Source organism: Calidris pugnax, unplaced genomic scaffold (genome assembly GCF_001431845.1).
Source record: "Calidris pugnax isolate Ruff unplaced genomic scaffold, ASM143184v1 scaffold18, whole genome shotgun sequence".
Taxonomy (NCBI): Eukaryota; Metazoa; Chordata; class Aves; order Charadriiformes; family Scolopacidae; genus Calidris; species Calidris pugnax.
Window position 1 is genome coordinate 2,158,596 of NW_015090812.1, and position 26,305 is coordinate 2,184,900.

General features: G+C 39.7%; 2 protein-coding genes across 3 annotated transcripts; both read left to right on the top strand.

The window, feature by feature from the left end:
• LOC106886316 (histone H2A deubiquitinase MYSM1) lies at positions 1 to 24,056 on the top strand. The gene is made up of 21 exons (XM_014939110.1): positions 1 to 129; positions 1,893 to 1,968; positions 2,175 to 2,245; positions 3,250 to 3,327; positions 3,464 to 3,490; positions 4,103 to 4,181; positions 4,708 to 4,806; positions 5,418 to 6,181; positions 7,225 to 7,355; positions 8,437 to 8,540; positions 9,483 to 9,560; positions 10,598 to 10,686; positions 11,009 to 11,063; positions 11,148 to 11,198; positions 11,894 to 11,968; positions 14,700 to 14,888; positions 15,122 to 15,254; positions 18,923 to 19,028; positions 19,152 to 19,209; positions 19,664 to 20,553; positions 22,823 to 24,056. The coding sequence occupies exons 1-20, from the start codon at positions 50 to 52 to the stop codon at positions 19,817 to 19,819; spliced, it is 2,499 nt and encodes an 832-aa protein (XP_014794596.1). The 5' UTR covers positions 1 to 49; the 3' UTR covers positions 19,820 to 20,553; positions 22,823 to 24,056.
• LOC106886315 (histone H2A deubiquitinase MYSM1-like) lies at positions 20,631 to 22,559 on the top strand. Of its 2 annotated transcripts, none has more exons than XM_014939109.1 (3): positions 20,631 to 21,177; positions 21,304 to 21,358; positions 21,813 to 22,559. In XM_014939109.1, the coding sequence occupies exons 1-3, from the start codon at positions 21,101 to 21,103 to the stop codon at positions 21,966 to 21,968; spliced, it is 288 nt and encodes a 95-aa protein (XP_014794595.1). In that variant the 5' UTR covers positions 20,631 to 21,100; the 3' UTR covers positions 21,969 to 22,559. The 2 variants fall into 2 exon arrangements, with proteins under 2 accessions (XP_014794595.1, XP_014794594.1); XM_014939108.1 differs by having other exon boundaries at positions 20,637 to 21,177; positions 21,301 to 21,358.
• Positions 24,057 to 26,305: the final 2,249 nt, after the last annotated feature.

Genomic DNA, 26,305 nt, shown 5'->3' on the forward strand with positions numbered 1-26,305 from the left:
CGCGCGACGCTTCCCGCCTCTTCTCGCGAGATCGGCGGCGGCCGGTGTCATGGCGGCGGCGGCGTCGGAGGAGCTGGAGGTGGACATCGAAGGCGACCCGGCGGCGGCGCCCGGGGAGGCGGTGGCGGGGTGAGCGGAGGGCTGGTGGTTGTGGGGAGCGCGTCCCTTCTCCCCCGCCTGTTTGTGAGGGGGCGGCGAAGGGGAGGGCGGCCCCGAAGCCCCGCGCGGTGCCGCCCCCGCTGGCTGAGGGGGCTGCCCCTGCTGGGCCTTGCTCGCCTGGGGCCTCAGGGGAGAGACCTTGAAGTCTCATTGAGCTGGGGGCGGGGGGGAAGGGGGAGAAGAAGCGCTAATATTGATCATCATCAGGCAGGGCAGTGAGAATGCGGCGTGTGAAATCCGTGAGGTGAGGTGAATGCAGAGCTGCTGTCAAAGGATCCAGCAGTACATGAAGTAGGGACACTAGGTGGTGAGGCTGCTGGGAGGCTTCTTTAAAAACATATAGGTAGAAGGTACAGTGTTGATAACATATTAGGAAGAAATTATTTTCTGTGGGGGTGGTGAGAGCCTGGAACAGGTTGCCCAGAGAAGCTGTGGCTGCCCCATCCCTGGAGGAGTTCAAGGCCAGGCTGGATGGGGCTTGGAGCAACCTGGTCTGGTGGGAGATGTCCCTGCCCAGGGCAGGGGGTTGGAACTCAATGGTCTTTAATGTCCCTTCCAACTCAAACCATTCTATGGGTTCAGAAAACAGTGCAGTGAGGGTCAGAAAACTGATTCAACAAATTAATGGACAAGGGTTCCGTAAACAGATACTGAAGCGAGTAATGAGAAGCAAACACTTCAAATCTATCAGCTGCAGATTCTGTGAGTATTAGAGAATGGTGTCACAGATGGTGGCTGGACTCACGTGCTGTCCTGGAGTAGCATCTGCCGTTGCCACTGTTGGAGACACAATACTGTGCAAAGGGACTATTGATCTGACCTGTTTCTTAAATGCTCCAAAAGAAGCGGGAATTGTACTGGTTTCTGGCTGTACGTGAGGATTTATCCTTACCTGTAAAGAGATGTTTGAACTGCTGGTACAAAGCAGTTCAGAACAGTAAGTGAATTTAATTTTAGTAGCACTGCAAGGGATAAATTAGTCTTTAGTTAAGTCTGAGCATTCAGGAAGCAAAGAATGACAAAAAAAATACATTAATTACGAAGGAGATTTTGTGCTGCATCAGAATAGAAGAAAGTTGATCAATGGTGTTAATCGGTGGTAGCTTTCTAAAAGTAATAAGTAGTTATTTACAGAAAAAGATCAAGCATAATCTGGATGAAGTCTGTAATAGCACTAACAACCCCATATGATAGGATTCTATTAAATCTTGTGTAAGTATGAGCTTTCCTCAGGAGGAAATCAGATTTTTCTTTATAAGGGAGTGTTTTTACCTTACTGGGGGAAAGATGTAGAAATGTTAAGTGGAGATAATAGAACTCAATGTTGCTTTTAAAATTAAAAATACACTTTTTAAATTATCCATAGAATTCTGGCTTCTTTCGTTTGTTTATATTTTACACAAATTACATTCCTGCTTTCAGTCTTTCTGGATGAAAGTTTTTACTCTTCAGGGCCTCACTGGTATCTCATACAGTCTGCAGTGAGGTAGGTGAGGAGTTGCTACTGAGATTACTAGAAAAGATGTCTTACTGAGGGGGATTTATGCTAAGTCTGATGAAATATTACAAGAGTATAACATGATATAGTAGTCTGCAATGTATGATTTTAGTTTTAGTGTCTAATTCTGGCATCTGTTAAAATTTTTGTTACTACACATTATTTTCACTCTGAGAGCATTCATTTTTTTCTGAATGTCAGTTTGCATTGTTTTGAACACTGGAATCTTTTTCAGAGATCATGAAAACACAGCTTCAAGCTTGCTGCAGGATCACTATCTTGATTCATCTTGGAGAACTGATAACAGTCTTGTAAGTATGTTTTAAATGAACGGTACTTCTAGCAAGGTTATCAGAACTTCTCTTTCCTCCGTTCTTTTCATTCCATGTATGTGCTCTTTTAGGTTTTTAAGCAGTGCTTTTTGCTTACTTAGAAGCTATTATATATTGATTCTTGATACTGAAGTTTAACATTGTGACAGAATGAAAATATTAAAACATATTTGTATTTTTTGCAGCCGTGGACGTTGGACAGCAGCATCAGTGAAGAGAATAGGGCTGTCATTGAGAAAATGTTGCTGGAAGAAGAGTATCCTTTTGCTGATTTACTTGTATGTTTTTTCTCTAGAACGATAGAAAACTTCCTGTTTCCAAAGGAACTGGACAAATCTTTGCTTGTTAAGGTGACTGAAGCACCTGAAATTTTGTAGGTAGATTGCAGAAGTCAGGGAGGACCCCTGAATTAATCCTTTGGCTCCTGCAGCTTCCTCTGGTGCTTCTGGTTGTTTGGAAGATGACTCTAAAGCTTGTCAGATTTAAGCTGACACTGGCACCAAAAATAGTGATATTTGTCCCCACTTCAGCTGCTTATTCGTTGTGCTGATGCAGCCATTTGTATGGTTTCAAACAGCTGACCTGGCTGAAAACAGCTAGTTCTTTTTGCTGGGTTGTTCTTCGCTGGGCCTGGTTTACTCTTGGATTTTGTCTGGCTCCATTCATACTTGTGTGCAAGATGGAAACGGGAAGGAACAGCTGCTGCTTTTTTTATTTTCCTCCTCTTTTTTTAAAGCGGTGTTGTCCGAAATAGTCTTACCATTAGTAGCATTTCTGGCATAAGTTGACCTCAGCAGACGAGGTAACTTATCTCAATAATAATCACAGGCTAATTTATTTCTATGTTCTTTTTGTAATTGAGTGTAGTAGTAGTCAGTAGTAGAGGAACAAGAAAATAAAGCAGTTAATTTTTCCTAATATTATTAGGAAAATTATTTAGGCTTAATTTGAAAATAAGGTATCAGTATGCTGAAAATTCCTTTATTATGTTTTTTAAGTTAGAAAAATGCTGTTGTAGAAACAGGATATCTAATTTGCTGCAAGTAAAGTTAGCACAGGGGTTTGGCTGTCAAATGTCACTTCCTTATGCATTAAACGAGTAGGAGTGTGTGAAATTGTGTGTATTCAGTTTTGAAAGCAGTGCAGTACTTGCTTCTACACAATCATTATGAACCAGTAGAAGTTATACGATGATTAGAATCCTCACGTGTACAAATATATGCTCTGATGCTTCAAAAACTTACTTAGTAACTGTTTCAGATATTATTTGTCTAATAAGTCGCTTTCTGAAAAAATATGGCTCAATCAAAAGGAAGCAGAGAAAAGATCTCTGAAAAGGTAAGCTGTGTCGGGGGAAAAATTCTCAGTTAGATGAGAAGAAATGAATAGCCCTTCCAAAATGAGGTTAATTGCTGAGATATGCAGCAGCATTGCAATTATTAATTTTCATTTTCACTTTGTTTTTTATTTGCAGCCCACATAAGAAAACAGGAAAAGTCATGTACGTACCTTTCAATGATTAAATTGCATTTTTAAGAGTGGTATCTGTTTTTTATTAAATTACTGGACACTATTTAAAAAAAAAGTTTCAGTTCCTTAGTTCCTCTCGTTTGGCTCTGCAAAATTATTTAAGACACCTTTCAATGCAAAGAAATATTGTTGTGTGTAACAATAGGCCTGTAGCCTATTTTTTGTAGAACATTGGTCTTTATGAAAAAAAAACCCAACCCAAAACTTGTTAATTCTTGTTGGCTTTTTTGCCTGAACTTTTCTGTTCGCGCCTTCTGTGTATTTTTGTACCATTAGTTACTGGTGAGTGTTGTGTTGCCTTGGATCTTCTTTTATGATGGAGAAGGTGACATGACTTGATATCTCATTTATCAGCCACATTCATGTTTAAAACAATACCTTTGAGTTTTACAGAAGATGGGGAGTACTCCTTGCCTTCAATTACTGGGATTTGGGAATATATATTGTTAAGAAAGCACTAACTTCTGTTTCCTATTTTCCTAGGGTGCGATCACCGTCCTGCAGTCAGAGTTGCCTTCAATTACTGGGATTTGGGAATATATATTGTTAAGAAAGCACTAACTTCTGTTTCCTATTTTCCTAGGGTGCGATCACCTACAAAATCAGCAAGCTACTCATTAAAGTGGACAACAGAGGAAAAAGAACTGTTTGAGCAAGGATTGGTAAGTTTTTTTATATATGTAATATTTTGAATAGAAGTCATTAGTTTATCTTAATTAACAAAATAAGAATGAATATAAATCAGCTTCTGCTTTTGTACTTACAGTATCAAAAATAACTGCCACTTCCTAAGAGTGTAATGATAAATCAGATTTATATTAAATAATCCCACAAAATAGCTTTGTTTACTAGATTTTGTTCGTGTGAGGCTGATGACAATTTGAGATCACAAAATACCTCAAATATACAGCTTTATGAATTGTATAATCATAATGCTGTAGTTAAGCATACACTATGCAAATCAGTTAATAAAGTGAAATCCTTTAACTACTATTGTAACATCTTTAGAGACTACATTTTATTTTCTTCTTGATGGAATACATATAGGGAGGTTCTTTGCATTGGGTTTGCTGTACTGTTTGTGCGTTTGTAGTGAATAATTGAGTTTTAAAACTCTTTTTGGCACATAAAGTGCAATGTCTGGAATGTTAGAGTTCAGGTAACTTTAAATGTGCTTTGTTGGACTAGGTGAAATTTGGCCGCCGGTGGACAAAAATTGCCAAGTTGATTGGAAGCCGTACTGTGCTACAAGTGAAGAGCTACGCTCGGCAGTATTTTAAGAACAAGGTAAGTGGAATAGCTCTGTCATTAGCAAAAAGGCTGTTTGCCAACCCTGCTGTTGTACATGTAGCTTGATGTTAACCTGTCTTTTCAGGGTACTGTTGTTAGAGTATATATTCTGTTTATTCCCATATTCACAAAAGTGGAATATGCTTATTTGCAGATTTAAATGCGAGGTTGGACGTGATTTCAAATTCCTAGAATGCCTTCAGTATTTTTATTGCTGGTATAACTAAACATAAATGTAGTTGTAGTCTCTTATACTGTTGGTGGTTAGTCTGAAAATATTTGTTTTCCCACTCTACAGCTGTTTCAGCTGTGTGTTGTATTTTTAGCATTAGCCTCACTTGAGACTTCAGGGGCATTTAAAAAGAAATTACTACTGTCAGTTGGGGTTTTTATGAACCGAAATACATAACTCATTTACACTTAGGCTAGAAGTAAACCTATAATGTTGCATGAAAGTCAGTTGCAATGGAATAAAATGTATTAAAAGGGTAAGATGAGCGAGAAACGCTTCAGAGTGTCTGCTGTTCAAGTCAAATAGTTCTGATTATTCGGAAGGTGGAGGGATTTGATTTGTTTTTCCGTCCTAAAAGTATTTTGTTTTTCCAAAGGCAAAAAATGGTGATTCTGAAAAAGAAGAGCAAGGCCAGTGTGGTAGCAGTCTTCCCATTGAAGATGGGATAAGGGTAGAAGCGTGGTCGTCTGGAAACTTGAGAGGCCGCGCAGACCCCAACCTGAATGCAGTGAAAATTGAAAAGCTGTCTGATGATGAAGAAGTAGACATAACCGACGACATGGATGAACTAATTTCTCCTACCTTCCAGCAAGAAACTGGAAAATCTGAATTATCTGTTCTTTCAAAAAGTCCACTTGAAGAAACGAAAGGAACGGAACCTGCTCTTTCATCTGTTGGACACAGTTCTGCAATTTCTTTACCTAAAGAGGATCCTCAACACACCAAGCAAGATACGGTGGATGCGTTGGTATTTCCAGGTGTTGCAGCAACGTGTTCTCAGCACCTGAATGGTGATAAATCAGTGAATTTAGATTACCAGCAATGCAATAATTTTATTGAGAAAGCTGAACAGGGCAGACGAGTAACATCTCACGGCACTGGACAAGTAACTGATGGGGAGCCTAATGAGGAACAGAGGGACCTGACTGATAATGGATTGCTTTTTCCTTCTCCCTGCCAAGTGGATGAAGATCATCAGGAGGAAGCGGAGGAGCTTAAGCCCCCTGATCAAGAAGTGGAGGTTGACAGAAGCATCATTCTGGAAGAAGAAAAGCAAGCTATTCCCGAATTTTTTGAAGGGCGCCAGGCCAAAACACCAGAGCGTTATTTGAAAATTAGGAATTATATTTTGGATCAATGGTAAGATGCATTAATTTTTACATCTTTACTGAAATAAGTGATTAAGATGACTCATGGCCTGCTTTTTTTGTAATTAAAACACTACTTAGTACCAACAGCTTACTTATGAGAAGAGGAGAATTAATTTTAGGTAGCATTATAAAGATTGCCAGTGGACAGCTCTGTTTATTAATACTACTTTTGCATCTTCCTTTTTTTTTCCCCCCCTGGTATTCTGGAAGCTAAACAATGAAAAGACTTTGAAGCATTATGAAAATGAGTGTCCTATATCAGAACAAGCTGCATCCATTTTGGTTATGTTGTTTGCTTCCAATTTTTGTCATCCTCTATGTAAGAACGCATATATGGTTTTAATAAATGGTTCCTCAAAATAATCGATAAAATTAATTCCATAATGAGGTCTGTAGCATTGTAAAACTGCCTTTACAGAAGGGCAGCTAGAAGAAATAGTCTGTGCTGGAGCAAATAATGTTGACCAAAAAAATACTTCAAATTAAGAATCAATTTGGAGTAGTGCTTGTGCTCTTGAATATTTTATATTCCATCTCCAGAGAATCAGTTTAAAGAACTTGAGTGATTTGTGGCCGCATGCTCAAAATACAGTTTGTTCTGTTAACAGTTTTGTTTTGCATCCTCACTGTGTTGGTTACTTTGGTTTTAAGTAGAAAGAATTAGAGAGTTTAACTCTCGTCATTCAGTTCTCTTACTCATTGACAGCTGCTTCTAGTTGCAAAGAAGCTCTAAAATTCCATTTTATTTAAAATTCCCCTTCCAAGAAGCATTGAACTGAAACGATTCATGAGTTTAGAAGCAAGTAGTAAGTGCATAGAGTGTGAAACCAGGCTTATTTATTATGCCAAGGAAGCCTATGATTATTGGAGCTCTTTAGACTAACCTAATGCAGACGTTCTTAGATCAGTTTGACAGTATCGTAGTACTTCTGAGTAATTCAGTGCTTCCTGGCACCAGGCGTGTTCAAGTCACACAATTCCTTCCTCCATGTTTTGTTTTACTGTTTGACAATGTGCTGTACTTTATTTTAGGGAAAGATGCAAACCCAAATACCTGAATAAGACTTCAGTACGTCCAGGCCTGAAGAACTGCGGGGATGTTAACTGCATTGGACGGATCCACACCTACTTGGAGTTAATAGGGGCCATTAACTTTGGCTGTGGTAAAGATATTTTTATTGGAATCAATTCAGAACTTAAATTCTGTCACTACTTTTCATTAAACTGAATATTTTCCTGTGAAGGGTAAAGATTAAGGTTAATAGATCTGTGTTTAAAAGAAAAGCCGTGAAGTGTGGATGACTCCACTTAATCGGAATCAAGCATCCACATGGATAATCTTCCAACATCTCTGTGATCTTAATGTCTTAAATAGTAATTGTTGTTACATTTCTTAGAAGAGAATGTTTGTTAGGACTGTGGTTGGTATAGTTGTGTTCCAGCCTATGTGGCTGTGGCCTGTTGTGGTATTAATGGTGAAGGACTGCTTGCACAGAAGGGGACAGGTTAATCCTTACTGGGAAGGACCTTCTGAGCAGATCTTCTCTCCTGTCCTTTGAAATTCTAGAGGAGTTTGTAACCTTCTTACAGGGTTAAGGTTTCTAGTTTTACAGAGGACCTTTTTTATCTCACTCCCTCTCCCCGTTACATTTACTGCACACCAGCTGCTGGGGTGGGGTTTTTGTTTTGTGCTTTTCTGTGTGTCCAGTGTTGGATTATTTTTTTTCCCTGGTAACCTGCTGTATCTGAAATTCTGCCCTCTCTCTGCATAACACAGAATTCAAATATTGTTTCTTATCCCATACTGAATTAGAACCATTTCCTAAATAAAAGCCAATGTCTTCATCCTCAGGGCTAGTTTTTACAAGATTCAAATGCTAAAATTAGGTGATGTTGAAAATATATGTACACCTATAAGTAGCTGTTGGTTGAGTCTCTCTGGATTGATTTTGGTGCAAAGCTGGATGACAGTCCCCGAGGAGAGGAGGAACAGCCTGCAAATATATTTTGTCTGAAATAAATTAGCAAGGAGGAGGGAGGCTTTCCTGTTTTACGAGTGCTGTGGTAGTGGGAGAGGGCTGTATAACCCGTCAGTGATGGACCATCAGGAGATTGGGTTTTTTTGTTGCTTTTTTCCTTATGGCGTTTGTCATTACGACTTATCTACTGTTCTTGGCTCTGTACCAGAACTAAGTGGCTTCATACTTTGTTAAGTAGAGTGTCTGTCTCTTCTGTACCCCCCAGAACAGGCGGTCTATAACCGACCCCAGCCGGCTGACAAAACCCGCTCCAAGGAAGGCAAAGACACGGTGGAGGCCTACCAGCTCGCTCAGCGCCTGCAGTCCATGGTACCTTTTGGTGTTGGGGGGGTGGGGGCAGCAAAAAAACCTCCAGCACGGAGAAGGTCTTTTTGATCTCCGTTTTCAAGCCAGAGCATCTCAGGAAAATTCTCCTCTCGTCGAGTTTGCAGTTTCATTAGCAAGCCTGGTAATTAGAGTGTCAGTCTAAGTACAAGTCCTGCTCTGAGAGGTGTCTGCCCTGGCTTCTGCTGTCTTACACATTTGATTTCTGTACAATTACTTAACTACAGTTGTGTTTCAGTCTGTTCCCTGCAGCCCCCACCCTTCCTCCCCACCTCTCTGGAATTTATTAGCCTGAATTAGCCAGAAAATAGCAGTGTGTGTGATCAAGTTGCTTGCATTTGAACTGTTAAGCATATAGGACAGGACTTTCTGAGAGCCTTATGCCCACAATTAGTAGTAACTTATTTATAACTACATGAATTACCAAGGCCTGCCACATTTAATTTTCATATTTGCAATTAATGTAGCATTTTTTAAGTACTTCACAGCAAGATAAATCAGTTGATGAGAGGAAAACTACATCGATCCCACTAAAAACAAATAAATTGAAATATAAAGAAGTGTAGGGTGCACTAGATGTGAACATAGTGGTTTTATAGCTCTTAGTGTTGTCTGAGCTATAATTCAGAGCTGGATAATAATGCACCGTTGCTGTCAGAGCTGATGATCCACGGAGCATCAACCAGGTGTTACGCTTTGCAGCCTTAAAAACAGAAACCTTCCCTGGTGATATTTCATGACAGCCTGTGAACTGCTTAATTCTGCAGAACCCCAGGGTGCTCTTGCTTTTCTGGAAATATGGCAGGGTGTTAGTAATATTCATGTGGCAGTAACCTTGTGGAGGATGTTCCTATGGCTGATTAAATGAAGTGAGTGCAGGTTTTTCGGGAGCGTGACGCTTGACTCCCAGTGGTTTGCTCCCTGCAGCGCACGAGACGGCGGCGAGTGCGAGACCCCTGGGGAAACTGGTGCGATGCAAAGGACCTGGAAGGACAGACATTTGAGGTAACCCTTCCGCCTATTAAACTTTCCTTACAGAATTAATTCTTGCTAATTTGCTACCAGGTGGTGTTGCATCGAATATACAAGGGAAACGCTCGTGTACGAGGTGCTTAACCTCTCTTTGTGGCAGCAATAATTGGAAAATAATGGAGCAGCTGGTACATCTTTATGCTGCTGATAAACACAACTGCACTGTGGTATTTCCAGTGACGTTCCCATTGTATGTACCACCCTACACTGGTTTTTGCCTGTAAAGCTCTTTGCTTGTCTTGTAGGAGATTTCATGACCCTTTGTTTACAGTTAACTGCCTTCCTAAAGCTAACAGGAGGGGACAGGAGAATAACAATAATTAATTCTGCCACTAGCAGTATCCCCAGAAATACTGTGGCTTATGAAGTGCTTAGGAAAATTCATACAAATGTTAAATGTTTTATAGAAGACTTGGAAAGAAAATATCTGTTTGTCCGTTCCTACCATTTTAAAATATACCAAAGGTGACAAACTGTAAACATTCTATTTTTCCTGTATAGAAATCCACTTAAATTTGCAGCCTTCAGTGATATGTATCTCTAACAATTGCTTCCAGAATGTTTTGAGTAACTGTGGTTAATAATTCTAACACTTTCTGAAAAATATATACTCGGGTGGAAATAAAGTTTGAAAACCCTCATCCCTTAAGAGGAGTCAGGATAAATTCTGGCCATGGGTTGTAGCTGCACATTTTCTCCTTAGTTATCACGCTTGGCTTTGTGCGTGGTTTGTGATATGGGCTGTTGTGATTTTACTGAATTTGATTGACTTGAGGATGTAAGAATTCTCTCATGGATGGTTTTGTGGAGGAGATCTCTGATTGTCATTACTTTCACACTGTTCTGCTACGGCTGTTCCCTCTGTCTCGTAGTCCTGTAGCCCACACAAACTGAGAGTGTATCAAGAGGACACTAATGGCAAGAATTTATTCTGGGCTGGTTTTTGGAATCGCTACTGAAGGGACACTTAAGACATTAAGACAGATTTCATCTTTTTAAAATTGTTTTAGCATCTGTCCGCTGAAGAATTAGCGAGAAGAAGAGAGGAAGAAAAACTGAAACCTGCAAAATCTTCTAAAGGTTCAAGACAAATAAAAAGGTATTGTGTGACGTACGCCGTGTTCAAACGTAGATCATCTAGAAATGGAACAAAAATCTTGGGTTGTGTCAGGCTGTAAGGCTGCAAGTCATTAATATGTATCACGATCTGAAATAATATGTATGCATTTCAAATGTTTTTTGTTAAATTTCACAAGTGTGGATAGTGGAGTTTCTATATTCAGTGGAAGTCGTTCTAGTGTGGGATGAGAAAATCCAGGAAAGAAAACAAAGTTATTCCTCCTGCCAAGGAGACAGTGGGAAACTTGAAACAGTTTCCTGACTGTCCTACATCTTTAGAGACATTTTCTTTCGTTTTATAGTTCCTTTGATCCCTTTCAGCTGATACCGTGCTGTTTGTTCACTGAAGAGAAACAGGTATGTACCTACCAGAGAATCGTCAAGAATGCTTTGCTAATTACACTGCTTTTCTTATACTCACTGTTGTGTTTATCGTTTCAGGAACCTTTTCAGGTGAAAGTGTCTTCCGAAGCACTTTTAATAATGGATTTGGTGAGGACTACATTTTATCTTTCAAAAAGCTGCGATGTGTATGTTGTGTTACTATTGTTTTTTTAAGGGGCAACATCAAAAGATTGAGAGAGACACAACTTTCCATTCAGAGCTAGGAGTGAGAATCGAGTATTAAATAAAGGCCCTAAAGAGGAATTAATTTTTTTTATATAGTGCTTAGTTTTTCTAGAAGGTAAATGGTTGTACGCTAGTAAGAGCGTTACTAATGTCACTGTATGTTAAGTATAATTGCTTGAAGTTACTTTGTAAAACTTTTAGTCTATTTTAAAACAGACTGCCATTTTGCAACCTTATGGGTTCATTTCCTACTACTCTGGGGATTGATTTGCTGATTATAAAGCAACGTGGGGTTTTTAAATAACAACAAGTTGTACCAAAACTGGTGCAGTTGTTCAGCACCGCGGAGGCTTCGGTTTTGAAGCTGGAATTGCTTCATGTATGGAGGCGTTAGACAAATGCACTACATACCTTCATGTATATAATAAGCAAACATCATCTTCTCTGTCTGCTTTCATTTGAAACACTGAGTGTTTGGGAAGCTTTATCTGGCCTAAGTCTTCCTTCTAAATGTCACTGAGAAGTAGGTGTGAAGCCAATGTGTTCTGTGGTGTGCAGATCAAAACGGGGAGAAATTGTACAGCTTGAATGTTAATAGTTGTGTAATATCCTTTTAGCACTCACACGTGTCTATGGCAGAAGTGATAGGGCTGCTGGGTGGAAGATACTCGGAAGCCGATAAAATTGTAGAAGTAAGTGTTTGTCTTTTTTACATTTTCTGTAAAATATTAAAACTGTTAATACATAATTTGACAGGCTGAGAGAGCTGAGGTTGTTGGAGAAGAGAAGGCTCCGGGGAGACCTTATAGCAGCCTTCCAATATCTGAAGGGGAGCTACAGGAGAGCTGGGGAGGGACTCTTTGTCAGGAAGTGCACTGACAGGATGAGGGGTAACGGTTTTAAATTGGCAGAGGGGAGATTTAGATTAGATACTAGGAAGAAATTCTTTCTGTGAGGGTGGTGAGACACTGGAACAGGTTCAACATGGGTTGAATCCCATCCCTGGAGGGGTTCAAGGTGGAAATAAAGTTTGAAAACCCTCATCCCTTAAGAGGAGTCAGGATAAATTCTGGCCATGGGTTGTAGTGGCACATCTTCTCCTTAGTTATCACGCTTGGCTTTGTGCGTGGTTTGTGATATGGGCTGTTGTGATTTTACTGAATTTGATTGACTTGAGGATGTAAGAATTCTCTCATGGATGGTTTTGTGGAGGAGATCTCTGATTGTCATTACTTTCACACTGTTCTGCTACGGCTGTTCCCTCTGTCTCGTAGTCCTGTAGCCCACACAAACTGAGAGTGTATCAAGAGGACACTAATGGCAAGAATTTATTCTGGGCTGGTTTTTGGAATCGCTACTGAAGGGACACTTAAGACATTAAGACAGATTTCATCTTTTTAAAATTGTTTTAGCATCTGTCCGCTGAAGAATTAGCGAGAAGAAGAGAGGAAGAAAAACTGAAACCTGCAAAATCTTCTAAAGGTTCAAGACAAATAAAAAGGTATTGTGTGACGTACGCCGTGTTCAAACGTAGATCATCTAGAAATGGAACAAAAATCTTGGGTTGTGTCAGGCTGTAAGGCTGCAAGTCATTAATATGTATCACGATCTGAAATAATATGTATGCATTTCAAATGTTTTTTGTTAAATTTCACAAGTGTGGATAGTGGAGTTTCTATATTCAGTGGAAGTCGTTCTAGTGTGGGATGAGAAAATCCAGGAAAGAAAACAAAGTTATTCCTCCTGCCAAGGAGACAGTGGGAAACTTGAAACAGTTTCCTGACTGTCCTACATCTTTAGAGACATTTTCTTTCGTTTTATAGTTCCTTTGATCCCTTTCAGCTGATACCGTGCTGTTTGTTCACTGAAGAGAAACAGGTATGTACCTACCAGAGAATCGTCAAGAATGCTTTGCTAATTACACTGCTTTTCTTATACTCACTGTTGTGTTTATCGTTTCAGGAACCTTTTCAGGTGAAAGTGTCTTCCGAAGCACTTTTAATAATGGATTTGGTGAGGACTACATTTTATCTTTCAAAAAGCTGCGATGTGTATGTTGTGTTACTTTTTTTTTTTAAGGGGCAGCATCAAAAGACTGAGAAATACACAACTTCTTTCCATTCAGAGCTAGGAGTGAGAATTGAGTATTAAAGGCCCTTAAAGAAATTAATTTTTTTTATATAGCACTTAGTTTTTCTAGAAGGTAAATGGTTGTACGCTAGTAAGAGCGTTACTAATGTCACTGTATGTTAAGTATAATTGCTTGAAGTTACTTTGTAAAACTTTTAGTCTATTTTAAAACAGACTGCCATTTTGCAACCTTATGGGTTCATTTCCTACTACTCTGGGGATTGATTTGCTGATTATAAAGCAACGTGGGGTTTTTAAATAACAACAAGTTGTACCAAAACTGGTGCAGTTGTTCAGCACCGCGGAGGCTTCGGTTTTGAAGCTGGAATTGCTTCATGTATGGAGGCGTTAGACAAATGCACTACATACCTTCATGTATATAATAAGCAAACATCATCTTCTCTGTCTGCTTTCATTTGAAACACTGGGTGTTTGGGAAGCTTTAGCTGGCCTAAGTTTTCCTTCTGAATGTCACTGAGAAGTAGGTGTGAAGCCAATGTGTTCTGTGGTGTGCAGATCAAAACGGGGAGAAATTGTACAGCTTGAATGTTAATAGTTGTGTAATATCCTTTTAGCACTCACACGTGTCTATGGCAGAAGTGATAGGGCTGCTGGGTGGAAGATACTCGGAGGCTGATAAAATTGTAGAAGTAAGTGTTTGTCTTTTTTACATTTTCTGTAAAATATTAAAACTGTTAATACATAATTTGACAGGCTGAGAGAGCTGAGGTTGTTGGAGAAGAGAAGGCTCCGGGGAGACCTTATAGCAGCCTTCCAATATCTGAAGGGGAGCTACAGGAGAGCTGGGGAGGGACTCTTTGTCAGGAAGTGCACTGACAGGATGAGGGGTAACGGTTTTAAATTGGCAGAGGGGAGATTTAGATTAGATACTAGGAAGAAATTCTTTCTGTGAGGGTGGTGAGACACTGGAACAGGTTCAACATGGGTTGAATCTCCCCCTCTGGTTTTTCCTGGGGAAGCAGGGAAGGGGCACCATCTGCCTGGGGACCGGCTCCGTGCTCCGTGGGGAAGGGAAGTGGTGGCCACATCTGTGCAGTAATTCCTGTTTTCCGTACTGAATTCTGTAATTTGAATAGATATAAATATGATTTCTGAAGGGCAACTAGTTAAATACATTAAAGGTGAAGTTATTTGCTGTAGACCTGGAATGGTAGAATTATGCTCATGTTCAAGTGTTGGCCTGTCAGCTCTGTCACGAGGAAGGAATGGCGTATCGCTTCTAAAATACTACAAATTCAAACTTCTTTGAACTGAGGGAGGCTTTTTTGGCAGGTTTGCGCAGCGGAGCCGTGCAACAGCCTGAGCACGGGGCTGCAGTGCGAGATGGACCCGGTGTCCCAGACGCAGGCCTCGGAGACGCTGGCTGCCCGCGGGTACAGCGTCATCGGGTGGTACCACTCCCACCCCGCCTTCGACCCCAACCCCTCCATACGGGACATCGACACTCAGGCCAAGTACCAGGTACCCCCTGCTCTGTACATTAAAATAGAAATAAATAACAGAAAAACCCAACAGCCTCCCCGATACTTACAACATTAACACGCATTACTGCTCCAGTGCATCTTAAAATCACTTCGTTTATAAATTGACACAGACTCTATTTTTTTTCTTCATTTCAGAATGCTGTGCTGAAAAAGGTTGTATTTCTTGTTTGTGGTTTTCTTTGTGTGTTTCTGTCTTGGTTTTTTTTTTAGAGTTACTTCTCCAGGGGTGGCGCCATGTTCATTGGAATGATTATAAGTCCTTACAATCGCAATAATCCTCTTCCCTATTCTCAAATTACTTGTCTAGTAATTAGCGACGAGATCAGTTCTGATGGTTCCTACCGTAAGTACCGATATTTTATCCATTGTCTTAATTTTTCTTTTCATCTTCTTTTCTTTTCCTCTTTTTCCCCCTAAGGGGAAAAGTGTTGAACTTGAGAAACGTTTATATCTTTATGTTTGTAACTTGTGCTGTGCAAAATGAGGAATTTCACTTAAAAAGTAATCCTGCAACTAGTCTGTGCTGTCAGGACGGGAATATACAGGTATAAAAAGATTGGGTTCCTGTATTAGTGTTTCCCACAATACATCAAAGAACTTAAAAGGTTGGGCCAAGGCTCACTGTTATTTACATATAGGATCCATATGGATAGCAGAGAAACTGCTTTAATAAGCATTTCAGAAGTATTACTTACACTTTGCTGCATTAGAAGATCTGAACAGATCCTCTGATGAGGAGACAGAAGCACGACAGCGAAGAATCGGCTGCTCCAGCAGCTGGAAAATCCTGAGTAACGTGGTACTCGGAAGGTCAAAGGACCAAACGTGCCAGCTGTCCAGGAGATGTGAGAGATGAAATGATGTGCTGGCACCAATCCCAACCTATCAACAAATTCTCGATTAAAAATCATGAAAATGGAGCGTGTTCCTTCCTCGAATAGTTAAGAAAATACCATATGAAATGTGTGGTGCTTCCAGTGATGATCAGATCTTCTCCTCCTTCCCTGACAGAGGGAAATTCCCCTGATAACAGTCTACAGTTACAGCAGCTGCTGCTTCTCTCTCCTCCTCCCTTCCCCTGTTTTAGTCCTGATTTTTGCATCCAGACTCTGAGGTTTCTGGTTTTCTTGGCAAGGCACTCGCAGAGCCCGTGTGAGCGACCGTTCCCCCTCTGGTTTTTCCTGGGGAGCAGGGAAGGGGCACCATCTGCCTGGGGACCGGCTCCATGCTCCATGGGGAAGGGAAGTGATGGCCACATCTGTGCAGTAATTCCTGTTTTCTGTACTGATAGTGTCCTTGTTTTATCCTCATTTCCCATTGCAGTGTGGAGTTAAAATACTTAGAAACTTTATCCACCCTTAGAAGCAGAGTTTTTTTGGTTTTTTTTAACTATTTACTGAAATTCACGGTATTTTTCTTTCTCCCTGATTTTTGCTAAACCGGCTCCGTGCTCCGTGGGGAAGGGAAGTGGTGGCCACATCTGTGCAGTAATTCCTGTTTTCCGTACTGATAGTGTCCTTGTTTTATCCTCATTTCCCATTGCAGTGTGGAGTTAAAATACTTAGAAACTTTATCCACCCTTAGAAGCAGAGTTCGGGGTTTTTTTTAACTATTTACTGAAATTCATGGTATTTTTCTTTCTCCCTGATTTTTGCTAACTGAATTGTGTTCTGCAAGTCATTTTCTGAGCTTGTTTCCTGCTGTCTATTGCTTTCTAAATTCCTCTTCCCCCACCTGCAATAAACTAGAAGAATTTCTTCCTTTAGGAACAAAATTCCTCTGAAATCTAGAACAATAGTTCATACATGAGAAACAAAAACCTTTTATATTCACATAATAACCACAGAGATCTTAGCACCACTTACACTCTTGGAGTCAGTGTTGACTTGACTCCAATTGTGTATGTTGACTCCAATTGAATACATTGAGTATAAAAACTCAATTTATTTTGCCATTTTTCTGTTACTTTGTAGATTTCTGTGTAGTTCCTTACCAGGGCAGGGAGGAGAATGGCTTTTTTTTTGTTTTGTTTTGTTTTTAGAGTTACTTCTCCAGGGGTGGCGCCATGTTCATTGGAATGATTATAAGTCCTTACAATCGCAATAATCCTCTTCCCTATTCTCAAATTACTTGTCTAGTAATTAGCGACGAGATCAGTTCTGATGGTTCCTACCGTAAGTACCGATATTTTATCCATTGTCTTAATTTTTCTTTTCATCTCTGTCTTGGTTTTTTTTTTAGAGTTACTTCTCCAGGGGTGGCGCCATGTTCATTGGAATGATTATAAGTCCTTACAATCGCAATAATCCTCTTCCCTATTCTCAAATTACTTGTCTAGTAATTAGCGACGAGATCAGTTCTGATGGTTCCTACCGTAAGTACCGATATTTTATCCATTGTCTTAATTTTTCTTTTCATCTTCTTTTCTTTTCCTCTTTTTCCCCCTAAGGGGAAAAGTGTTGAACTTGAGAAACGTTTATATCTTTATGTTTGTAACTTGTGCTGTGCAAAATGAGGAATTTCACTTAAAAAGTAATCCTGCAACTAGTCTGTGCTGTCAGGACGGGAATATACAGGTATAAAAAGATTGGGTTCCTGTATTAGTGTTTCCCACAATACATCAAAGAACTTAAAAGGTTGGGCCAAGGCTCACTGTTATTTACATATAGGATCCATATGGATAGCAGAGAAACTGCTTTAATAAGCATTTCAGAAGTATTACTTACACTTTGCTGCATTAGAAGATCTGAACAGATCCTCTGATGAGGAGACAGAAGCACGACAGCGAAGAATCGGCTGCTCCAGCAGCTGGAAAATCCTGAGTAACGTGGTACTCGGAAGGTCAAAGGACCAAACGTGCCAGCTGTCCAGGAGATGTGAGAGATGAAATGATGTGCTGGCACCAATCCCAACCTATCAACAAATTCTCGATTAAAAATCATGAAAATGGAGCGTGTTCCTTCCTCGAATAGTTAAGAAAATACCATATGAAATGTGTGGTGCTTCCAGTGATGATCAGATCTTCTCCTCCTTCCCTGACAGAGGGAAATTCCCCTGATAAGTCTACAGTTACAGCAGCTGCTGCTTCTCTCTCCTCCTCCCTTCCCCTGTTTTAGTCCTGATTTTTGCATCCAGACTCTGAGGTTTCTGGTTTTCTTGGCAAGGCACTCGCAGAGCCCGTTCCCCCTCTGGTTTTTCCTGGGGAAGCAGGGAAGGGGCACCATCTGCCTGGGGACCGGCTCCGTGCTCCGTGGGGAAGGGAAGTGGTGGCCACATCTGTGCAGTAATTCCTGTTTTCCGTACTGATAGTGTCCTTGTTTTATCCTCATTTCCCATCGCAGTGTGGAGTTAAAATACTTAGAAACTTTATCCACCCTTAGAAGCAGAGTTCGGGGTTTTTTTTAACTATTTACTGAAATTCATGGTATTTTTCTTTCTCCCTGATTTTTGCTAACTGAATTGTGTTCTGCAAGTCATTTTCTGAGCTTGTTTCCTGCTGTCTATTGCTTTCTAAATTCCTCTTCCCCCACCTGCAATAAACTAGAAGAATTTCTTCCTTTAGGAACAAAATTCCTCTGAAATCTAGAACAATAGTTCATACATGAGAAACAAAAACCTTTTATATTCACATAATAACCACAGAGATCTTAGCACCACTTACACTCTTGGAGTCAGTGTTGACTTGACTCCAATTGTGTATGTTGACTCCAATTGAATACATTGAGTATAAAAACTCAATTTATTTTGCCATTTTTCTGTTACTTTGTAGATTTCTGTGTAGTTCCTTACCAGGGCAGGGAGGAGAATGGCTTTTTTTCCCTGTTTCCACCAAAATTAAATTTGGAATCCAAAACACGTCGTACTTTTACTTTAACCTCCTCAGCGTTGGCAAGTAATGGGACTGGGAGCTTCTGCAGTCAGTAATGGATTGTGACCAGTTGCATTTAAAACTGAAAAAGAAATAATTGAGTGTACTAGAAACACCAAATAATCATGTTCAATTGATTCCAGGCCTGCCCTACAAATTTGAAGTACAGCAGATGGTGGAGGAACCTCAGTGGGAATTAATATTTGAAAAAACAAGATGGATAATTGAAAAATACAGATTTTGCCATAGGTATGTGTCTCTTTGTATTCTAAAGAATAGCCAGTTTAGAATTTTTGCATGTTTTATTATTGATCTTTCAATGAAGATGTGGCCCTGCTTCCTACAGCACTGCTCTTGTTTTTCTTTGAACAGCAGCGTCCCCATGGATAAAATCTTTCACAGAGATTCTGACCTCACTTGTTTGCAGAAAGTAAGTTTTCTTCTTTTAATTTTTAGCTTTTTTTTTTTAAATTGAAGAGGGTTTTTTTTAAAATGCAAACTATGAAAAGTCAACTGAAGTTACTTTGTTACAAATTAGAGATGTAATCACAATAAATGACTTCTGTAGTGCAGCTTGTTAACTTACAAACACAATGAAAATAACAGTGTCCATCTGAGGGAGTCGGGAGCAGCGGTTGGTAAAATACCCTTGAATTTAGCCCTTGTGCAATTTGATGTTTTAAAGAATTGAGTTTAAATCACCCATGTGTTCCTGTGTGACCATTCCTTTCTAAAACCTCTGTGGTACAGTTGAACACTTTGTATGGTGTTAATCATAAATAAATAAATAAAAATCCCTTTGGAATACTTAACAGCTAGACAGGGAAAAAAATAAATTCAGGAAAAGTGACGATTTAGAAACAATCTCCTTTTCTTTTGACCAGCTGTTGGAGTGCATGAGGAAGACTCTGGGCAAGGTGACAAACTGCTTCATCGCTGAAGAGTTCTTGACTCAGATAGAAAACTTATTCCTCTCCACGTACAAGGGTGAGAAGAAGAGCAATTCCGAAGAGAATGAGCACGAACAAATGAAACACTGATGTGATGGCTTTAACAAAACAAAATTAGGGAACTTTGATTTTATTTTTAAATTTTCTCCTCCTTCTCCCCATTATGTCAACTCTTTCAGAATTATTACCCATTTTAATAGTGACTGTTACAGAATCCGGTGGTATCGTTATGAAAAAGGAGTTTGAGAAACTCCTACTGTGTGTGACCTGACCTCGTGGGGAACATTTAATATGAACATTTTGTAAAAAAAAAAAACAAGTGCTACCGAATGAATTGCTTGACCCACAGTCTGCTGTTTGGGAAGAAGGACAACCCGTCAAGAATCCTGGGCTTCGGCCTTCAAGGAGAGAGGACAAAATCTCAAGTCTTCCCAGTTTGAGATTTTTCTTTTATTTTTTTTATCGGCAGGTCCCCATCTAACTCAGAATGAATTTATTCCTGAGCGCTTTAGAGACCGTAAGTGTGAGTGCATTCATAAAGGAGAAGCTGCACTGAAAGGAAAATTTTATAGCGCTGATTTCACACTTTCCTGGTATCCAGTCTGAAGTTTTATTCAGTTGTAGTTTAATACATCAGCTGATTAATTATTATTTTTTTTTTAATATATTTTTTCTCCATCGATCCCTACGGTCAGGTAGCTTTTTGGCATCTCCTTTGCCATCTTGCTTCTATACTGGGGAGAGTAAGCTGGGGAGTTTTGGTGACGTCTCGGTAGCGGTTGTGGTTGTTTCCAGTGGAAATGCTGACTCCTGTCTTATTACAGGTCCCAAACTTTCAGCTCTTCCCATTCCTCTTCCCCCACCTGCAATAAACTAGAAGAATTTCTTCCTTTAGGAACAAAATTCCTCTGAAATCTAGAACAATAGTTCATACATGAGAAACAAAAACCTTTTTTATTCACATAATAACCACAGAGATCTTAGCACCACTTACACTCTTGGAGTCAGTGTTGACTTGACTCCAATTGTATATGTTGACTCCAATTGAATACATCGAGTATAAAAACTCAATTTATTTTGCCATTTTTGTTACCTTGTAGATTTCTGTGTAGTTTCTTACCAGGGCAGGGAGGAGAACGGCTTTTTTCCCCTGTTTCCACCAAAATTAAATTTGGAATCCAAAACACGTCGTACTTTTACTTTAACCTCCTCAGCGTTGGCAAGTAATGGGACTGGGAGCTTCTGCAGTCAGTAATGGATTGTGACCAGTTGCATTTAAAACTGAAAAAGAAATAATTGAGTGTACTAGAAACACCAAATAATCATGTTCAATTGATTCCAGGCCTGCCCTACAAATTTGAAGTACAGCAGATGGTGGAGGAACCTCAGTGGGAATTAATATTTGAAAAAACAAGATGGATAATTGAAAAATACAGATTTTGCCATAGGTATGTGTCTCTTTGTATTCTAAAGAATAGCCAGTTTAGAATTTTTGCATGTTTTATTATTGATCTTTCAATGAAGATGTGGCCCTGCTTCCTACAGCACTGCTCTTGTTTTTCTTTCAACAGCAGCGTCCCCATGGATAAAATCTTTCACAGAGATTCTGACCTCACTTGTTTGCAGAAAGTAAGTTTTCTTCTTTTAATTTTTAGCTTTTTTTTTTTAAATTGAAGAGGGTTTTTTTTAAAATGCAAACTATGAAAAGTCAACTGAAGTTACTTTGTTACAAATTAGAGATGTAATCACAATAAATGACTTCTGTAGTGCAGCTTGTTAACTTACAAACACAATGAAAATAACAGTGTCCATCTGAGGGAGTCGGGAGCAGCGGTTGGTAAAATACCCTTGAATTTAGCCCTTGTGCAATTTGATGTTTTAAAGAATTGAGTTTAAATCACCCATGTGTTCCTGTGTGACCATTCCTTTCTAAAACCTCTGTGGTACAGTTGAACACTTTGTATGGTGTTAATCATAAATAAATAAATAAAAATCCCTTTGGAATACTTAACAGCTAGACAGGGAAAAAAATAAATTCAGGAAAAGTGACGATTTAGAAACAATCTCCTTTTCTTTTGACCAGCTGTTGGAGTGCATGAGGAAGACTCTGGGCAAGGTGACAAACTGCTTCATCGCTGAAGAGTTCTTGACTCAGATAGAAAACTTATTCCTCTCCACGTACAAGGGTGAGAAGAAGAGCAATTCCGAAGAGAATGAGCACGAACAAATGAAACACTGATGTGATGGCTTTAACAAAACAAAATTAGGGAACTTTGATTTTATTTTTAAATTTTCTCCTCCTTCTCCCCATTATGTCAACTCTTTCAGAATTATTACCCATTTTAATAGTGACTGTTACAGAATCCGGTGGTATCGTTATGAAAAAGGAGTTTGAGAAACTCCTACTGTGTGTGACCTGACCTCGTGGGGAACATTTAATATGAACATTTTGTAAAAAAAAAAAACAAGTGCTACCGAATGAATTGCTTGACCCACAGTCTGCTGTTTGGGAAGAAGGACAACCCGTCAAGAATCCTGGGCTTCGGCCTTCAAGGAGAGAGGACAAAATCTCAAGTCTTCCCAGTTTGAGATTTTTCTTTTATTTTTTTTATCGGCAGGTCCCCATCTAACTCAGAATGAATTTATTCCTGAGCGCTTTAGAGACCGTAAGTGTGAGTGCATTCATAAAGGAGAAGCTGCACTGAAAGGAAAATTTTATAGCGCTGATTTCACACTTTCCTGGTATCCAGTCTGAAGTTTTATTCAGTTGTAGTTTAATACATCAGCTGATTAATTATTATTTTTTTTTTAATATATTTTTTCTCCATCGATCCGTCTTTGTACTGATTTCCCACTTTCCTGGTATCCAGTCTGAAGTTTTATTCAGTTGTAGTTTAATACATCAGCTGATTAATTATTATTTTTTTTTTAATATATTTTTTCTCCATCGATCCGTACGGTCAGGTAGCTTTTTGGCATCTCCTTTGCCATCTTGCTTCTATATTGGGTAGAGCAAGCTGGGGAGTTTTGGTGACGTCTCGGTAGCGGTTGTGGTTGTTTCCAGTGGAAATGCTGACTCCTGTCTTATTACAGGTCCCAAACTTTCAGCTCTTCCCTTCTGCGGGGAGAGAGTGTGTCCTTCTGCCACATGGTTGTGATTTGGCCACTTCTAATTGCTGCTGTTTCCCGTGGAAACAAGAGCTTTTGATTGATGGTGACTTTAGTGCAACAAACAGAAAAATATTTGTCTTTTTAAAAGCAAAAAAAAAACCCACCAAGTTTTCTATTCAGTCTCCTCTATAACGTGCAGTTCAATAAGAAAACCTACTGGTTTGTATCGGTTCTTCAGTTATAATTTCACGCAAGGATATTTCAGATAAATTAGTCATAAACAGATGGAGAAATTTCTTGATTGGAAATATTTCGTGAGCTCTGTCACTGTGAATCTTTATAGAAGAAAAACATGCTTAAAATTTTGCTTTCTAAATCATGAGGAAACTTGGACTGTTGTACAGTTATTACTATTTACACAGCTTTATCTTGGGCAAAGTTTGTCAGAGAGGTCTAAGATATATTTGAAAACATGAATTAAGCAAGACCTTGAGTTTATATCTAGAGGGGTGACAATGGACTCGATTATTATTTAAAAAAAAAATAAATAAAATGTGTGTATATATCTAGTTCTACATAACCTAAATGGAATTTTAAAATTTTATATGTTTACGTTTTTAACTTCAGCTTTTCCTTTGTATGAAGAGTTTGAAAAGCTTTAAAACTGTAGAAGTGCATCCCAAGGAGTGAAGTTAACTTCACTTTTTTTATCATGCCTCATAAAACGTTCGTCTCTCTCTGTTGCTGAGTGGAAGGTGCAGAACCTGATGGTGTGAAGATGTGAGCCCTTGGATATTAATAATATTACTACTGGTGTATTAATTGGATTTAAGGGTGATGTTACACACAGCAGTTTGTCTCTCGAGTGGAGGGGGTGGTGCGGTATCGAGCCTTTGATCTACACACAAAGACTCCAAATTTCCTAGGGAGTTCCTGGGCAGGGTGCTGGGAGCGGGGGGAAATACAACTGGATTAGGATGGTACCAGCAGTTGTATCTCATGATAACGGCTGTGAATTGGAAATGCCACATCTGTGATGCCAAGTCATAATTTTGTTGAAAATAACTAACCTGCTTTTCATAATTTGACTGTGTGATTAATAATCAGAGTTTGGAAGTTGCATGCTTCTGAAAAGATAAAAATCTCTCTTACTAACATTACCAAGTTCTGCTACCAAACACATACAAGGCATTAAATATTTTTATTGGGAAGCTCAGCGGGGTTTGGTTTGGTTTTTTTTCCATCCAGCAATCCCTTTCATGCCGGCTTTGCTCTTGTGTACCTGTGGTGGGACTAATGTGCTCCTTCTTTCTGCAAGACCAGCTCTTACACCTTGCCAGGTTGTTGCTCAGGAGATGGGAAACAGGTCGAGTAACAAGTAGAATGATGCCATTTAAACTGGAAGAGTCAGCAGTTTAAGAAAACAAATAAAAAAGAAAGAAAAACAGGGGGGAAAAAATGTCCAAAGCCCTAAGATGTAACTTTTGGCAAATATCCTTTATGGGTGTTTGTTGGCTGGGTCAGGTTTTGCTGTCCCAGTTATCAGCAGTGTTTATACACAGGAATAGATATATAAATATATAGATATATGCCTTGTGTTCCCAGGGAAGGGAGGGGAATGCTAGTATTTTTAATTTTTTTTTTTTTAAATAAGTAACTTTCCAAGAAGAAATCAGTTGAGGAAAAGAAACAAACCTTGGAAACAAACAAACAAAACTTGAAAACAAACAAACAAAACAAACCCCCCAAACCAGCCAAACAAACCCCATTACCACTGTTACCATGGATATTAACTACTTCTTTTCCATTCGCTTGCTGCTTTGATGCTCCTGCTTGATACTAAACACCTTAAAAGGTGTGTTCTGTTATTTGTAACAGCTCCTTGTCTCCTGAGCTGAGCTTTGGTATTTCCTCCAAGCCGGGATCAATAACCCAGTGCTTCAACTGAGCGTGAGCCGCTAGAGGGGGCTTTGTCACAGCTGAGCCAAAAAGCCTTGAAGTAACATTAAAACTCCTCTGACTCGTGCATGTAAACTTCTGGCTGGTGATGGCGTGTTATGGGCAGCAGCTGGGTACCTGGGTACAGATTGGTTTCTTTTCCTTTGTTTTTACAAACTCTCTCCTTTGGGAAACGATCCTGTAGTGTTGTGTGGCAGGGATGGCAGATCCCTATTTTCACCCAAATTTGATAGGAGTGTGTTGGTTGTAGCTCAGTTTGTGCCAACAGCAGGAGCCAGGTGAGCCCTTTCCAGCTGTGCCGGCAGAGAATTGGCTCTGCTGGGCGTTACTGAGCAGCGGGGACAGCGTTGTGTTGGGGAAAGGGACACGAGGAGGTGACAAGCGAGCAGCGTGGAGGTGTGGAGAGCACCTCGGTGTGGCAGAGCACTGCTCTCTGCAAGAAGAAGGAGAGGTGCTGTGCCGCTGCCAGCCCCACCAAGGGACATTGAGGGACATTGGGGTGCAGGCAGGGTGACTTCATCCGACCCCACGGAGCCAGCGCTTGGGAAGGAGCCGGTTGTTAATAACCCAGTGAACAGCGTAATCATATTTGATACCCAGCAAACTATTTAATAGCCAAGATAAAAGCATTCGGGTTGTTTAATTGGAAATGTCTTGCTGGTTTACATAAACCTAGTGCCCTATTTTTATGAGATTTAGAAATGTGCCGAGAAATTGTTTCCATGGAAGCAGAGATCACTAAAGAAATAACCCACTCCACATTTCCTCCAGGATTATTCCTTTTACAGCCTGCTGTTCTAAATAATTAACTCCTGTAGTACCATTACAGCTTAGCATAGATTAAAGAAAATAATACTTTTTTTTGTTTTAGTGTCATATAATTTATATATACATGGATATTTGGAAAGAACTTTATCTTTACAGTAAGTCTGTTCTGTCCTTATTTACAGAGGGGGAAAGCCACTAGTGCAAAAAAGTCAATGAAAAAGTGCACTTTTTTTGGCAACTTACGCAGCTCTCTCAAGGAAATTTGAAATGATTCCCTCTTTGTCCTTTTCTTGCTGCTGTTCCACACTTTTTGTTTGGTGATGGGTATATTCTGAAACCATCGTTGTGCTTCTGGCAACCTTTGAGGGAAGAGACAGTGCAGTTTTTCATTAAGGTAATGGTGATGAGGATCCTCCTCCAGTAGGGAAAACACCATCTCCTTTAGTTACCTGTGGTTCTTCTCCCATATGTTACTTTTGACAAACCAGTTAATTTTTCTCCAGTGTCTGTAAAAACTGTCAACTGATAGAATCATAGAATGGTTACACTTGGAAGGGACCTCAAAGATCATCGAGTTCCAGCCCCCCTGCCCTGAGAAGAACCAGCTTAAAGTGCAGCTTGTTGATTTCTCTAGGAATTGGGTACTAGATGCCAGTTGTTTTGGAAGAAGAACCTGTTTGGTGGGTCTGATTTTTATGTCGATAAAGGCAGCAGTACATCTGCATATAGAACAAGTAG

What these genes read in the sequence shown, in the direction of transcription:
- LOC106886315 (XM_014939108.1), top strand. Translation starts at nt 21,101, where the DNA reads ATGGTGGAGGAACCTCAGTGGGAATTAATATTTGAAAAAACAAGATGG. An exon ending in AAATACAGATTTTGCCATAG is followed by an intron (nt 21,178 to 21,300) that starts GTATGTGTCTCT and finishes TTCTTTCAACAG; the next exon opens with CAGCGTCCCCATGGATAAAA. An exon ending in ACCTCACTTGTTTGCAGAAA is followed by an intron (nt 21,359 to 21,812) that starts GTAAGTTTTCTT and finishes TCTTTTGACCAG; the next exon opens with CTGTTGGAGTGCATGAGGAA.
- LOC106886316 (XM_014939110.1), top strand. Translation starts at nt 50, where the DNA reads ATGGCGGCGGCGGCGTCGGAGGAGCTGGAGGTGGACATCGAAGGCGAC. An exon ending in CCCGGGGAGGCGGTGGCGGG is followed by an intron (nt 130 to 1,892) that starts GTGAGCGGAGGG and finishes AATCTTTTTCAG; the next exon opens with AGATCATGAAAACACAGCTT. An exon ending in CAGTTCTGATGGTTCCTACC is followed by an intron (nt 15,255 to 18,922) that starts GTAAGTACCGAT and finishes AATTGATTCCAG; the next exon opens with GCCTGCCCTACAAATTTGAA.